The 16,895-nt window shown below is 37.1% G+C and overlaps 1 protein-coding gene and 1 long non-coding RNA gene across 2 annotated transcripts in view; one reads left to right on the top strand and one right to left on the bottom strand.

Annotated features, from left to right (window-relative positions):
- The window catches only part of LOC127530285 (uncharacterized), a 239,525-nt gene that overhangs the window by 178,294 nt on the left and 44,336 nt on the right, over positions 1-16,895 (top strand). The window lies entirely within an intron of this gene.
- On the bottom strand, positions 43-9,744 carry rsph9 (radial spoke head component 9). The gene is made up of 5 exons (XM_051936659.1): positions 9,410-9,744; positions 8,610-8,760; positions 6,479-6,608; positions 5,260-5,394; positions 43-234 (listed from the first exon to the last, which is right to left on the bottom strand). The coding sequence occupies exons 1-5, from the start codon at positions 9,634-9,636 to the stop codon at positions 74-76; spliced, it is 804 nt and encodes a 267-aa protein (XP_051792619.1). The 5' UTR covers positions 9,637-9,744; the 3' UTR covers positions 43-73.

Below are 16,895 nucleotides of genomic sequence, written 5' to 3'. Positions count from 1 at the left end.
TGTGTTTACTGTGGGGGGAGAGGACCAAAAAAAGAGCTCTGCTTTGTTTGTTTTAGGACGTTTTATTTGAACCTCACAGCATGAAGGGAAGGTCCAGGTTCTTGGTTCCGTCTCCCATGTAGACGTATCCGTGCTGAGGCGTCCCGGGCAGGTGGTAGAAGGTGAGTCCGAGCCACAGCAGGCTGCGCAGGACGCACACTCTGCTGGCAAACTCACACTGGACGCTCCACGAGCCTGAACACAACAGCACAAACACTGGGTTTAATCCAGGATGCTCCATGAAGCAGCTCAGAAAGGCAAACGTCAACCCTCTGAGGCCCAAAACCACAACATTTAGCAGCCACAGACGCAAAAACTGGGCAGATTTTCAGCGTTTCTTACAGTCATCATCTGTAAAGTGCAGTTTTTGTAACTTATTTCAACCTGAAATCATCATATTTCATCAAAATCATTTCATTCTACCCGTCTTATTTAGAAATTTGCCAAAAAAAAAAAAAACAGGACAACCATGGTTAAAGGAGAGAGAACTCAAACATCACCAGAACAGGATGCAAAGCCCCCACAAAAATAAGTAAAATCACCAGAAAAAGATGCAAAATCACCACAAAAATAAGTAAAATCACCAGAAAAAGATGCAAAATCACCACAAAATAAGTAAAATCACCAGAAAAAGATGCAAAATCACCACAAAATAAGTAAAATCACCAGAAAAAGATGCAAAAGTACCATAAAAACTGTTAAAATCACCACAAAAATATAATCACAAAGATGCAAATTTACCACAGAAATATGCAAAATTACTACAAAATAAATAAAAAAAACAATAAAGATGCAAAATTACCACAAAAATATGCAACAATCGCAAAATATTGATATTCAAAATGACTCAAACTTAGAAATTGTACCAGATGGCTAAAATGTCTCCAATATCTTTTTCTAAAAAATGTCTGAAATGACTTAAATGTCTGCAAAAAAAATGTCCAAAATTGTCCTAAAATGGCTCAAATTTCTCCAATGCAACAGAAAAAGTGTCTAAAATGACTGAAAGTTGTGTGAATGCCTGAAAGAAATGTCCAAAATTGGTGAAAATTTACCCAAAGTGGCTTAAACATGTTGAAATAATTGGAAAAAAAAGTTAAATGTGACGGAAACCTGGAAACTTGTTCAAAATGATGGAGGAATTGGTCAGAAATGGCTCAAATGTCTCTGAGATAACTGAGAAATTGTCTAAAAATGATCATGAGAGAAAAATCCAGCCTACTGGATGAATAAATAAAGTCAGGACGGCTCAGAAACAGAACAGAGGAGATCCATCAGAATGTTCAGTATTTCTAGAATGTGGAGCTCCTTTTTCAGCGCTGGAGCTTGTGGTGACTGTCAGAAACATTTAGGCTGAATGTCCTTCATGAGTGTTTGATTTGCTGCGGTTTTTTCCCCGTCTTTATCTGCTGTCGTCTCTGGAAGCCTCCCGCCGTTCACACGCTGCCCACGGCCAGCAGACTCCAGTAAATCAGTGCCGTGTGCTGGAAACATGTCGGCGTGTTTGGGTGTGACCGTGAAGATGTGGGAATCACAGCTGGATTAGCCGCTCTGAAAACACTCAGAGAGGAGAGGCGTTTGATGCAGCTGAAGGTGGTTGGAGCTCCATGTGATGCTGCAGGAGGAGGACATCAATCAGCATCTGGACCCAGCTGCTGAGGGCACCTGTCAGAAACTTCATCCCGCTGCCCCCCAGAGGACGGCTACAACCGCTAACTCCTCTGTGCGATGGGCAGCAGCTGTTTTGTGTCCGCTCAGGAACGCACGCCAACATCTGCTCATGTTGAAGCCCTCCTGCTCCGTCCAACATCTGGCGCGTGTTTGCCGCCGGACGCTAAACGTTTTCTGCTGCGTTTACGTTCAGCTCTGGAGCTCAGCCAGAGGAGCAGCCATGAGCACGCATCGCTTCGCTCACATTATCCTCCACGGCGTTTAGCGTGCAGCTCCTGGGTTTGGTTTTTATAAAACACTCTGATTAAATCCAGCTGCTTAAAGGCATTATGGAGGATGTTTTTTTTTGTTTGTTTAATTTGTCTGATTCACATAAAATGAATATACTGACCTTTAGTGGACTTGTATGTATGGTCTCTAAAAGAATAATAAAATAACTGTGGACATGGCAGGACCTGAAAAACATCAGCCAATCAACGCGCTCGGACCGAGGCGTTTGGTTTGCTCCCTTTCCTGTCAATCAAAAATCTTCCGGCTCAGGCCTAGTTACGTAGATTACGTACGCCTTGGACTTACGTGTTTTGTGTATGTGTTGCTTTGGTATAGCTTCGTAGTTAGCTGGCGACTTGTTTTGCTCATCTTTTTTTACATAATGGCAGATAAAGATCCAGGGGGACCCAGCCGTAAAAGACAACTTCACGAGTCCTACGCAAGTTTCTGGAGGGGGGCGTTTCTTCGTAAATGTTAAGAGGGGGGAGGTTAGAGGGGGGTGAGGGAGAGGTTGTATGTGCGCATGCGCATGCTACGTTCAAAGTCGTAGGAAATTAAATCTCCTCTAATGCCTTTAAAGTCCTGCAGGTTCTGGTTCTACTGGTCCACAGACTGAAGGTGCTGGACTGGTTTGGGTCGTTTTATGGCTCTTTAAAGTGGTTTTAGACTGATTTAGTGCCATTATTTTGGGTCAGTTGTCGGTCTTTGTGGTTGTTTTGTGTCTCTTTGTGGTGGTTTTGGATTTCTTTAGCGTCATTATTTGTATTTTTGGGGTCATTTGTGTCTTTTTGTGGTCATTTTGTGTGTCTTTGTGATGATTTTGTGTGTATTTGTGGCTGTTTTGTGTCTCCTTCTGTTTCCTTGTTGTTTTGTGTCTTTTTTGCTGGTTTTGTGTCTTTGTGGTCATTCTGCGCTTTTCCATGGACATTTTGTGTCACTTTGTGTCACTTTAGTGCCGTTACAAGTTTCTTTCTGGTTATTGCTGTTCTCCATGTGTCATTTTGTCTCTCTGTTGTCATTTTGTGTTGCTTTCTGGTCTTTTTGTGCCATTTTATCTCTCTGTGATGTCGTTTTGTGTGTGTCTTTGATTCCATTTTTTGTCTCTCTCTGATCTCATTGTGTCTGTTTATCGTCGTTCTGACATCACTGAGGTTTCCATCAGTTTGTGCTCCAGATTCTCCCAGACATCGGTGAGTCTTGTGCGTCCTCCACTGTTCATCTGCTGCCTGTTGTTCCTGACAGCTGTAACCATGGAAACCCCATCATCAGTATTTACCCACTGCATCCCCACACAGTGACGGATCTGACAAACAAACAGAGTTTCTTCCAGCAGAAATGAGGACTCCTCTGCAGACGTGGAGGAATGTTGAAGGATCTGCTCATAAATCAGCCTCATGGAGCTGATCTTCTCCTGAGGAATCACATGAATCATCTCAGTGTGAGTTTCAGTGACAGCGGCTGTCGTTTCGCTCTGCTTTCCGTGCCCGTTTTGATCTTCTCGCTCTCGGGGCGGCGATGGCAGGAAGCCAAACTGTCAGCGGCGAGCCTCCGATCCAGAATCCATCAAACGACCGACCGGCTGCTCGTCACGCAACGTTACATAGGAGTCCAGATTATTCCTGCAGATCCCCACAAACTTATCGGCTCGATAGAGAGTTGATCAGTTTGATTCAGCGACCGTTTACTGTCCAATAATTCTTCATCTCCTCCTCAGTCTGATGGATCACTGCACTGAAACCTCCTGAAAGCTCAATAAAAAAATACTGTAAAAAATGTAGTTGTAATGATGCTATTTAGATTTATTATTTGGTAAATGGTTGTATTTATATAGCGCTTTACATGATGATATGTCACATTTACACACACTGATGGCAGAAGCTGCCATGCAAGGCACTAACCACAACCCATCAAGAGCAATTAGGGGTTCAGTGTCTTGCTCAGGGACACCTCGACATGAACACGATGGGCCGAGGATCGAACCGGCAACCTTTGAGTTACAAGACGGCCACTCTACCCACTGAGCTATGCCGCCCCTATTTAATTTTTTAATATTTTTTTCAGTTTTTAATGTTCTAGTATTCTACTATTTTTAGTGTATTTTGTGCATTTTTTACATTTATTAACAGGATTTTGTTTTTTTATTTTTACAGTGAATATACTTGTTTAAAATCTTGCAGATGAGATTTAAAGCTGAACCTGCAGAGTCATATTTACACGGAGTCTGAAAAACAGCACGGATGTAGAAATAAAATGATTAAAAATAAAACGGGGGGACACTAGGACCCAGGGACAGAGTGGTCAGTCAGGGCTCACCTGTTGAAGCCATAGACTGTATATAAAGATGGACGTAGCATCTGGCTCCAGAATTGAAGCCAACACGGAAGTGTCAAAAACTTGCAATATCATGCCGTCCGCTAGGGTTGGCTCCAAAAAGCTTTTGCTCCATAGACCCCAATTCATTTTTGGAAAAAATAAAATTTGATAGACTGATTTTCTACAGCTCAGGATCTTTTTCCCGTTAGTTTTCATGGTCAAAATGAGAGATCAGGTGGCCGATCTTAAAATAAATCAATACTGAATTTTAAATAAATCGTTAAAGTTGGCGGAGCCAGGGGGCGTGGCTATACTTGATAGACAGCAACAGAAGCCTCTGCGGTAAAATGTGGGCGGGATAAGAGAGTCCTCAGCCAATCCTGCCCCTAGTTGCTCTCTGGTCCAGTCTGTTTGATGACGCTTTTTACGTCACTGGCTCCAAAAAATCCAAAACGGCGACCAGGAAGTAGCAAAATCGGGGCTTCATTTTCTCGGCGTTGAAACCAACGGGTGACGTCACGGTTAGTTCACACCTGGTTGAAGCTCAGCTGAGTCAGCTTGAACGTTTTGCTTCTTATGTTTGTGTTTGAATTTGAATTATTTGATTATTATTTAAATGTAGGAGCAAATATGAACTTTAGGGTGCTGGATTTTTACGTAATTTAGATTTTTTTTTAGATTTTTATGACAGATTGGAGATTAAATCACAAAACGTGGATCTGATAGTCATTCATTTCTTTAGTGATGAATATTGTAATTAATTTCCACTCCCTTTATCTCTCAGTCTGGTGAATCTCTGCAGTAATTCTGCATTAGAATCTCTCTGTGTTTAGTCGTAGTTTAACTCTAAAAACCTCCTTTAAGCTCCGTCATGGTTACATAACTAAACGTGGAACAAACAGTCCTGTGGGATAAATTAGACGATGATGATGATGACGATGATGATGATGATGTAAGCGGTTTCACCTTTAGGAATGTCGTCACTCAGGACTTCCAGGAAGTCCACGGCCGGGTTCTGCAGGACGGATCTCTGCTTCGGGTTCTTTGCTTCCCTGAAGTGAAGAAAACTGTCCAGTTTTCTGGATTCTGACTCAGAAAGACCTGAAAAAAAACCCAGAGAGGAAGCAGGAATACAAGAAAAATGTATTTATACAATCATTTAGTGTTCACACAGATAAAAATACAGAAATAAAATAAGACAAGCACCAAAGAATTAAAGCAGAATCTGACTTTATGACTGGTCTAAAAGGTTCAGTCCTCAGTCACGTTTCTAATCTGCTGAAAATATAATAAAGAAATCACTTTATTGATCCTTTACGTTAAATAATGTGTTAAGGGAGCTTCAATCACAGGAAGAAACCAACATCTGACACCAAACATGAGACATTTCTGCTGCAAAAACTGGAAAACTGCTCACAGAAAAAGCTACTGAAGAAAGAAAGCCAAATAATGAAAATATCTGAGACGTTCAATGTAGAAAACGTGGAACATAAAAGATGTGCAGTGTGCAAAAATGTAGACAACATACGATGCAGAAGATGTGCAGAGTGCAAACATTTAGAAAATGTCTTTATACACAGATACAAAGAAAGAAAAATATGTGAAATCTAACACAACATAAAACAGAAATAAACATATAAACTGAGTCTTTAAATATCCGTTAACATTTGCCCCGGTGCATTACAGAACAGTCTGATAGATTTGGAAGTAAATTTCACTGATTGTACAGAAATAAACGGACCGGCATCGAGTCCAGAATCTGACCGACTAACAATCAGAAGCAAAGACTGAAAGAATTTACCGATCGTTGGTGGAAAATGGGACGAAATGTTCTTTTAGTGAGACGATAAATAGAAAAATCACAGAAAAAACTTATTCATTTACTTGTTGACTGTAAAAAAAACAGGAAAAAAATCTGCATTTTTGACTAATAATAATAATAATAATATATTTGTTTTATATATTATTTTTTCTGGCTCCATTGCTTCCAAATTTTACAGCATTTTTTTTTTTTACTATATTTTTAGTTTTATTTCTTCATTTTCAAACGTAGTAATTAGGTTCTAATGTTTCCTCGCTGATATTAGGAGGCGTTTATTCAGATTCTTGGTGGGGTTTAGGGTGTAAACAAACTAAAAGCAGCTTCAGAAGTCACTAAAGCTTTGTGATTTTACTGCTTCTTTACCGGTGAAGCTGCGGTTGACGAGGACGAGGCCCTGATGGTTCCTGATGAAGGAACCTCGAGGAACCACAGAAACCTCCTGATCGATCTGATGAACCGTCACCGAGAGCCTCGTCTCCTCTTTCACCTTGTTCTGAAACACAGAAGCAGCTGGAATCTAACAGCAGGTCACACGGAATAAATCAGGAATTATTTCACACTGACTTCCTCACATTTTCTAACTTGTAAAATGGAGTTTTTATGAGTCTGTAACCAACCGAATACGACGTGAAGGTTTGAATCTGAAGCATCTTTCTCCTGAACTCCTGAAAATATGAACAGTTGCACTACACTGTTAAAGAACAACAATTTTTTAAAAGGGTAAAAAAGGTAAATAAGTCCACATTAAAAAATATTTCTTCTTCAGTTTTTATTTAATTTTATTTATTGTATTTTTTAAAAAAATAGTGATTTTTTGTTTTTTTACTATATATGACGTTATTTAATGTAAATAAATAATAGAATAATTTCACAAATATTTGCTGTTATTTTACTGATTTTTTATTTTTTTAAATCTTTTTTAATTAAACCTGAAGCTGCTCAATGACCGGCACTAGGACCCAGGAGCAGCCCGTTCCGTCCAGGTGAGTGAGTTCAGATGAAGCTCAGGTGTGCCGTTTCTCTGCTTCCTGCGTTTCAATTCATTCTGTTGCATTATTGTGCTGATGTGGGGTAAACACACACCCTCAGATATTTGTATGTATTTTGGTTACAGACTGAATATTACATAATAAAATACTTTTGTGAAGTTTTCTAGCATCCAGGAGTGGCAGCAGGTAGGACAACACGTCTGATTGTAAATCTCTATTTACCTGTGATAAACCTCACGTTGTGCAACTGTTTACTGCTGATTATCTGTTGGCTATCATCGAATTATCGTCATTTCCTCCTGAAGGCGTCTGACCTGTTTGTGTTTTAATTAGGATTATTTATTATAGGACCTGCTCAACCCTGATGACCTTATGTAAGGTTAGCAGGGCTTTCTGCTGCTAAATGTGCTTTATTTACCTCAATTTATATCAAAAATTTAGTCAGATTTAACAATAATAAACACAACAAGGTCTCAGTAGGGGGTTCAAGCTGCTGAAAATACAAATTTATATTTAAACTAAACCTCAAAATGGGCCTTTTAAGAGTTTATATATTAAACTAAGTCCCTATAAATTACCCTAAAATGAGAAAAATACTCATTTATATTGGAAATAATCCTCAAAATTGACTTTTCAGAGTGCATATGTTCAATTAATTCCCTATAAGTAGATTTTAAAATGTGGAAAATACACATTTAGATTGAAAATAATCCCAAGACTGACCTTTAAAGAGTTATATATTAAATTATTCCCTTTAAACAGATTCTAAAAAGAGGAAAATACACATTTGTATTGAAAATAATCCTAAAAATTAACCTTTAAGAGTGTATAAATTAAATTAGGTCCCTATAAATAGATCCTAAAATGGGCAAAATACACATTTATTTTGAAAAATAATCCTCAAAATTGACATTTAAAGAGAATATATTAAAATCATTCCTTAAAAATGATCCTAAAATGAAGAAAATCCACATTTATATTGAAAATAATCCTCAAAATTCACCATTTAGGAGTATATGTTATATACAGTTCCTATAAATAGAGCACAATGAGAAAAAAATCACATTTGTATTGAAATTATCCTGCAAACCCACCTTTTAGGAGTTACAGATTCATTTAATTCCCTATAAATAGATCCCTAAATAAGGAAAATGGACATTTATATTGAAAATAATCCTCAAAATTGACCTTTATTAAATTTAGTCTCTATGGATGATATTTTAGAGATATTTGCTGCTTTTTCACTTGAATGCATCATTAAATAAATAAAGAGTTCCTTTATTTATTTAGATTTGACATGAATCAAACACAGATGAGCTGTTTTCTGCAGTTTTAGTGTCTTCATTCACTGTAAACGTCATTTTAGTCGCCTGTCGATGCTCTGGGCTTTAATTTCTGCATGTTGTTGTATAAACTAGATTATTTTGGATGCTTTAGTGTTTCTGCATGATCATTTATTATTTTCTCCTCAGCAGCAGACGGTTTTAGAAGCTCCGTTTCCTCACCACCACTCTGTCCTCTGACTTCCTGTTGACCTCGGCGCGTTCGTAAACAAACGAAGGATCTCCGATGAATCGACCTCGAGCCGCTTTGGACACTTCAGAGATCATCGAGTCTGTAGCCGCAGGCAGCAGGAGCCAGTCCATGCAGTTAAAGCTGGAAACGAGACAAAACAAACAGGTAAACAAACAGGTAAACAACTGTAAACATATAGGAGCCAGTCCATGCAGTTAAAGCTGGAAACGAGACAAAACAAACAGGTAAACAATCAGGCAAACAACTGTAAACATATAGGAGCCAGTCCATGCAGTTAAAGCTGGAAACGAGACAAAACAAACAGGTAAACAATCAGGCAAACAACAGGCAAACAAACAGGTAAACACTCAGGAACCAGTCCATCCAGTTAAAGCTGGAAACGAGACAAAGCAAACAGGTAAACAACAGGTAAACAATCAGGCAAACAACAGGCAAACAAACAGGTAAACAAACAGGTAAACACTCAGGAACCAGTCCATGCAGTGAAAGCTGGACTCGAGACAAAACAAACAGGTAAACAACTGTAAACATACAGAAACCAGTTCATGCAGTTAAAGCTGGAAATGAGACAAAACAAACAGGTAAACAACAGGTAAACAAACAGGTAAACATACAGGAACCAGTCTATGCAGTTAAAGCCGGAAACGAGAGAACACAATAAGTAAACAACAGTAAACAATCAGGTAAACAACAGTAAACACACAGTAGACAAACAGGTAAACAACAGTAAACATACAGTAAACAAACAGGTAAACTGTATGAATCTGACCTGTACAGGTACTTCCGGTCCCGCAGCTCGTCCTGCCCTCGGCCCTGCGCTATAAAATAATCCTGCCTCAGTCCCAGGATTTTTCCCCAGAATAAAACTCTCTGGAACTTGTAGTTTTTCTTCAGGATCACTAAGGACGTCTGCAGCGCGGCTTTCTGCTCCAGACTCAGACTGTTTCCGCTTCCGGTGACGAGTTCCAGAGAGAAAAACAGCGAGTCCGAGTCCATCTCCGGTCTGATTAACGGGTTTATTAACGTAGATTTAACGGGTTTTAACGGTATCTGTCGGTTTTAGCTTCCTGCTAAGCGTTAGCTCAACCCTCCGCTCCGAGCGCAGCTGCCGTTGCTAAGGACAACAAACCCCGTTGCTATGGTGATCCAGTTCACTTCCGCTATTTATTAACGGTTTTTATTTTTATTTTTTTACGTTAAGCATTTTAAAAGTGTCTTGGCAGCGCTAGAAATAATTAAAAATGGAAACAAATTAAAAATCCAAACGTTCAGTTTTGTCTTGTTTGTTTTGTTAACGTTTATTTTTATATTTATTCTTGAGCTTAGCACATACTTTAACCTCATAATTCCCCCATTTTCCAGTTATGTCTGAGTAAAATTAGTGATGTGGCACCTTATTGTTGTTAAAATGTAAAATACATTTTAAAAAACTAATAAAGTTTATTAAAAACGTAACACACAAGTTGTATAAAATGAACCTGGATATATAGTAAAATTAAAGCTGATTGACTAAAACAGCTAAAAAACAACAAAAATAATAACACATTAGCACAAACTTATACTTATAATTTCACCATTTTCAAGTTATTTCTGGGTAAAATTAACACAAAATTTGACATCCTGATTGTTTATTTATGTGGTGCCTCATTGTTATTTAACATGCTTCACGGGAACAATTAAAAAGAAGCAAAAACAAAACTAATAAATTAATTAAATTTATCAAAAACAGAACCAAGTTTTATAGAAAAATCATAGCAGTTTTGATGGCACTGGTTCCCAGTATGTGTCTTTAACCCTCCTGTCGTCCTGTGGGTCAAATTGATCTGTTTTAAAGTTTGAAAATGTGGTTAAAAAAATACATTTTCAACATTTTTTGGAAATTTGTGAAAACTTTTGGGTGGAACAAAGAAATGTTAAAAAAAATGCTTCTTCAAGAAGAAAATATCAGACGTTTTACTGATATGTATGGAATCACTTTAGATATTTTTACGAATTTTTTGGAAGATTTTTATTCTTTTTTTAAAAAATATTTACAGTTTTTATGTTTAAAATTTTTATTTCTTGCCAAATTTGGGGATTTTTTTAAAAGAAATAAAATTTTAAGGGAAACTTTTAACAAATTTTTAGAATTTTCTTCCTGAAGATTTTGCAATTATTATGCAATTATATGGGGAATTTTTTTGCTGAATTTTTGTATTTTTTTTCAGATGAAGCAACAATATTTTTTGCTGCCCTTAAATGAGGACAACAGGAGGGTTAAACTGGTTCCCAGCATGTTTCATGTTCATCATTCTTAAAAAATGTTGAACTGCAGGATAAAAAAGCAAAGAGACAGTAGAGCCACATTTTTATTCTGTGCATAATAATTAGAGATAATTAGAATTATTAGACTGGACTTCTCATAGAAACCGTCTTTCTCCCATGAAGGTTACAGTAGTTCCTGAAGAAGTTCCTGGTGGTTCTGGTTCTGATGGTTCTGGTGGTTCTGATAGTTCTGGTGGTTTCAGCTGAAGTGTCTGTAAATCAGAATCTTTGTCTCAGCAAACATCTGTCCAGACCTCTCGTGAGGCTTCGTGGGAATGTGAGCGTTTCCATTATATACAGTCAGTGTGTGTGAGGTAACAAACAAACAAACAAACAAACAGCTGTTTATTTATCCTGAGGACTCTTCCCAGGGTCAGACTCATGAGGACCGGTGTGGAGGAGATGTGCTGGTGTGCTGCTGTTTGGTTTTCTGCTGCTTATCTTCCATCTTTATCATCACATCTGTTTGCTTTCTGCTGCTGATTGAACACTGAGGAACACTGACTCACTGTAATCAGGTTCTTAGAAGGTTTGGTTCATGTGAGCACGACACTTTCCAAAGCTCGATAACAGAAAATACAAGATATAAATAGAGAAATATGAATGTACGTTATTTCATTCATTTTCTGTCTCCAGTGATGAATAAACGGATTTCACCATAAAATTAATTCAAATCTAAACAAAAACAACAAATGCCACACATGACTCCTGTTTAAACTGGTTCCCAGTATGTTTTAGTGTCTTTAAACTGGTCCCCAGTATGTTTTAGTGTCTTTAAACTGGTTCCCAGTATGTTTTAGTGTCTTTAAACTGGTCCCCAGTTTGTTTTAGTGTCTTTAAACTGGTTCCCAGTATGTTTTAGTGTCTTTAAACTGGTCCCCAGTATGTTTTAGTGTCTTTAAACTGGTTCCCAGTATGTTTCCTGACTGTATTCAAGTTTTAATTGAAGTTTCATATTATTTTCAGCAGTTTTTTCTGTCTGATTTTTCTTTTATATTGTAATTTGATCTATAAATATTAATAATTCTTATTGTCTTAAAATATCTTTTGTGATTTTCAGCTCAGAAATCTCCTCAATGATCAACCAGAAGTCTTGTTCCAGTAAAACCTGCAGACTCCAGATGGATCCTCTCCTGTCTGAACTGTAGATCCACCAGGTGAGTTTTTACTGGTTGTTCTTCTGGTAGAACCTCTGCAGTGGTACTGGTCTGCTCTGGTCTGCTCTGGTCTGGTCTGGTTTACTTTGGTCTGCTCTGGTTTGGTCTGCTTTGCTTTGCTCTGCTCTGGACTGGTTTACTTTGGTCTGCTCTGGTCTGGTCTGGTCTGGTCTGGACTGGTTTACTTTGGTCTGCTCTGGTTTGGTCTGCTTTGCTTTGCTCTGCTCTGGACTGGTTTACTTTGGTCTGCTCTGGTCTGATCTGGTCTGGTCTGGGATCAGGTCCTATTACAGAGACGCTGAGCTGACGCCGGTTCTTTGGTTTGTTCTGGATCAGGTCCAGCAGAATCAGCAGCGTGACATCAGGTCTGGTTTCAATAGAACAACAGGACTGGTCCTGGTTCTGGTCCAGAGGATGATCCTCCACAGACTGTTTCTATTTTAGTCCTTCAGCTTTTATTCTGACAGCCGGCTGTGGATTTAAGAACTCTTCCTCCTTGTTCTGATTTGGGGTCAGTTTTTATTTCAGCAGCAGGTTTATCATGGACGGTAACCATAGAAACGAGTGACAACAGACCATAAAGCACGTTAGTGATCCGTTTTAAACTTTTGCATATATTTTGACACTTTTGCTACAAACACCATGTGAAAAATGAGTAAAACACCTGAAAACTGTCAGTAATTTTCTAGAAGATGCAGCTTTTAGATCATTTCTGATCATTTGTATCAGGATCTACAGCGTTCTGATTCACTGTAAACTGAGAGCAGCTTAATTAGTTAATTAATGAAGTTAATGTTCAACAAGTCAACAGATAAAATGAAAATCACTGAATCCATGTGGGGCCGTATAAAGGTTTTTCTACTGAGAAAGGGTACACTGTAAAAAATAATAATGTCTTTAATAACACTTTGTTCAAAAAGAATTTACAGGTTTTTTTTTTTGCTTTTTTTCCCTCTGTTTTGGTAAATTGCAGATAATATCCAGTAAAATCACAGAAAAACAACAGATTAATTTGCATATCAGCTCTAAAACTGAATTTAATTGAGCACAAATTTATTTTATTAAATATAATTTATTTTGTAAAATACAAAAAACTATTTTACAGATATCTGCCATAATTATTGTTATTATTATTATTAATAATAATAGTAGTAGTAAAAACCTAAATTCTCTCAATAATAATTATTTAAATTTAGTTATTATTATTACCATTTTCTAATCTTACACTATTTCACCATTTTTAATATTTTTTTCTTCAATAGTGTGATTTTAAAATGACACTATTGTATTTAAAACAGCAGAAATATTTTCATTTTATAAATATTGTAGTTATTTTACAGTTTTCCCAATTTTGTTAAATAATAAATACTAAAATCTCATAAAAAAATTAAAAATAAACAATAAAAATGGCCAAAGATATAAAGAATGTCAACATAAAACCAGTCATTTGTTCTTTTACAATGTAACAATAATAATAATGAATGTTTTTGTCTTCTTCTTATTGTTATTATTATTACTGACAGAATGTTCTGTTCTTGCTGTGTTTTTGGGAATATTTCTATAAAACTGTCAGACATATAGATACACATTTACAACCGCTGAGACACACAAAGTCACACACAAACACAACTGCAGTTTAAACACAATCACACATAATGACAGATTCACAAAGTCACACTCAGACACACACAAACTTTTACACACACAGTCACACAAAGTTAGACACAGTTCAAAACAGACCCACACAGTCACATAAAGTCTCACACACACACACCCACACACACACTCTCACACAAACACACTCAACGTTGTCCTGCCTCTCTGGGAAACTCGCCTCCCGGGCGACCAGCGTTGCCATGGCACTAATCCTGACGGACAAAGGGGACGGAGGGCCGAGGAGCCCGGTGCCGCCGGACGCTCCCATTGGCCGCCGGCGGCCCACGCGATGCCCTGATTGGCCGACGGCGTGTTTATCCACAAATCAGAGCAGTCAGAGGTCACATCCATCGATCTGTGGTGGTGACACCGAGGAAATGTGACCCCAGAACCTCACAACTCTGAGCTGCTTAATTCCTGTTTGATATACACACACACACACACACACACACACACACACACACACACACACACACACACACACACACAGAATGAACTGAGTCCTGAGAGCCGCAGTGAAGTAGTGACTAAATAATAGCGTCTGAGATGCACAAAAGCGCAGACGACAACAATACCAAGAATGCATGGAGGGCAGTGGGTTGGGCTACACACACCTACACAAAAACACTGAAACAGGTCTCTGGATTTAATATTAGTGTGTGAACACCAGCTCACAGGATAAAACGCTTCCATTCACCTGCAGCGCCAAAATGACTTTAGAAGATGCAAAAATGACACAAAAAGATGCAAAAATGACACTAAAAGACACAAATGACAAAAATGACACTAAAAGATGCAAAAATGACACAAAAAGATGCAAAAATGACACTAAAAGACACAAATGACAAAAATGACACTAAAAGATGCAAAAATGACACAAAAAGATGCAAAAATGACACTAAAAGACACAAATGACAAAAATGACACTAAAAGATGCAAAAATGACACAAAAAGGTGCAAAACTTAAAGTAAAAGACACAAGAATGACACTAAAACACAAATATGACAAAAATGACACTAAAAGAAGCAAAAATGACACTAAAAAACATAAAAATGACACAAAAAGGTGCAAACCTAAACTAAAAGACGCAAAAATGACACTAAGACACAAATATGACAAAAATGACACTAAAATGCAAAAATGACACTAAAAGAAGCAAAAATGGCACTAAAAACACAAATGATACAAAAAGGTGCAAAACCTAAACTAAGACACAAAAATGACACTGAAAGATCCAAATATGACACAAATGTTAGTAAAAGAAGCAAAAATGACACAAAAAGGTACAAAACATAAACTAAAAGAAGCAAAAATGACAATGAAATTGCAAAAATGACACTAAAAAACACAAAAATGATACAAAAAGGTGCAAAACCTAAACTAAAAGACACAAAAATTACACTGAAAGATACAAATATGACAAAAATGACACTAAAAGGGGCAAAAAAGATGCATAAAGGTGCAAAACTTAAACTAAAATAAACAAACATGACACTAAAAGATGCAAAAATGAAACTAAAAGAAGCAAAAATGACAAGAAAAGATGCAAAAAGACTCAAGAATGAAACCAAGACACAAAAATGACACAAAAAGGTGCAAAAATGAAACGAAAAGAATCAAAATTGACAGGCTCAAAACTGTAACAAAAAAGATGCAAAACACACAAAAATGAAAACAATATGCAGCAAATATTCCCATAAAATCCAAATGTTAATACTGAAGAAGTTATTTCCAGAAATCTAATGAAACCTTTGCACAAATGTCGCAGAACTTTCCAACAATACAGAAATTTAAATTCATATTTTATTTTCGCTGCTGTTTCTGTCAAATCAGAGCAGTTTCCCAAACATTTTTTAAGGAAAATATTTCTTATTATTTAATCTATCTGCCAACAACACTTTCTCCATTTTAATGTTAGATTAAAATAGATGATACATTTAGGTTATAAATCAGTCAATAAAATAAGCCTGCATAATTACTTCGTCCACCAAAAGCAGACATTTTTATTTAATTTCATATATTTTGGGTCAGAACTCTTTAATGTTTAGACGTCGTGGGAAATGTTCTGATAATCTTCTAACTATTGGCAACTCTTCCTTTTAAAAACAGATTTGAATTCTTTTTGAGCATTTCCTCCAAACTTCCCAGTAACGGCTGAAATATTTTTAGAAATAAAAAGCAGCATTTATGAGAAATAAGTTTCTAATAAAATGTGAATCTAAAGTGAACATTAAGTTGAGGCTGAATGGAGCTTTTTCCTCTGAGGATATTATTATTATTATTATTATTATTTTCTCTGTCATTTGCACCAAATTACAGAACTCCATTCCAGGAAAAATATGAGAGGATTACATCTAAATAAAAGCTTCAGACGTGTTTTCACGCCACATTAAATCTCTCCTCAGAAATGCAGCAGTTAGAGCAGCAGGAAGACGATGGATCCATGAGGGCAGAACCAGAACCTGTGGATGTTTGATGAGGGGGTTCTGGAAGGAGCTGCTTCTCCTGCAGCCTCAGCATGAACGGGAAGCAGAGACCCAACGTCAAGAGTTCATGAATATGAAGAATGAGGAGCTCATCTAGAAGCTATTAGACGTTTTTAGTGCGTCTGAAAATCAGCTAAACTGAGACTGATTATTAGATTCACATCAAACACAAAACACATGACCAGTTTTAGAAACCTGGAGACCAGGCAGAACTATAAAAAGATGAGAAGAAATGACGCAAAAATGACACGAAAAGATACAAAATGAAACAGAAAGAAGCAAAAATGACAAAAAGAAACAAACGGAAGCAAAAATGACACAAAAAGATAAAAAACAATGATACAAAGACACAAAAATGACACAAAATGATACAAAAAATGCAAAAATGACAGACAAAACAATGACAGACACAAAAATGACACCAATAGACAAAAATGACACTAAAAGGAAACTATATAAAAAGACAGAAAAAGAGACACTAAAAGAAACAAAAATTAGAAAAAAAGATGGAAAAATGACACAAAAAGAAGCAAAAATGGCACAAAAAAGCAAAATGACACAAAAAGATGCAAAAATGGCACAAAAAAGCAAAAGAGACACTAAAAGAAGCAAAAATTAGAAAAAAAGATGCAAAAATGACACAAAAAGAAG

This window comes from Acanthochromis polyacanthus, chromosome 16, assembly GCF_021347895.1.
Source record: "Acanthochromis polyacanthus isolate Apoly-LR-REF ecotype Palm Island chromosome 16, KAUST_Apoly_ChrSc, whole genome shotgun sequence".
Classification (NCBI taxonomy): domain Eukaryota; kingdom Metazoa; phylum Chordata; class Actinopteri; family Pomacentridae; genus Acanthochromis; species Acanthochromis polyacanthus.
This window is presented reverse-complemented; position numbering and strand designations above follow the sequence as displayed.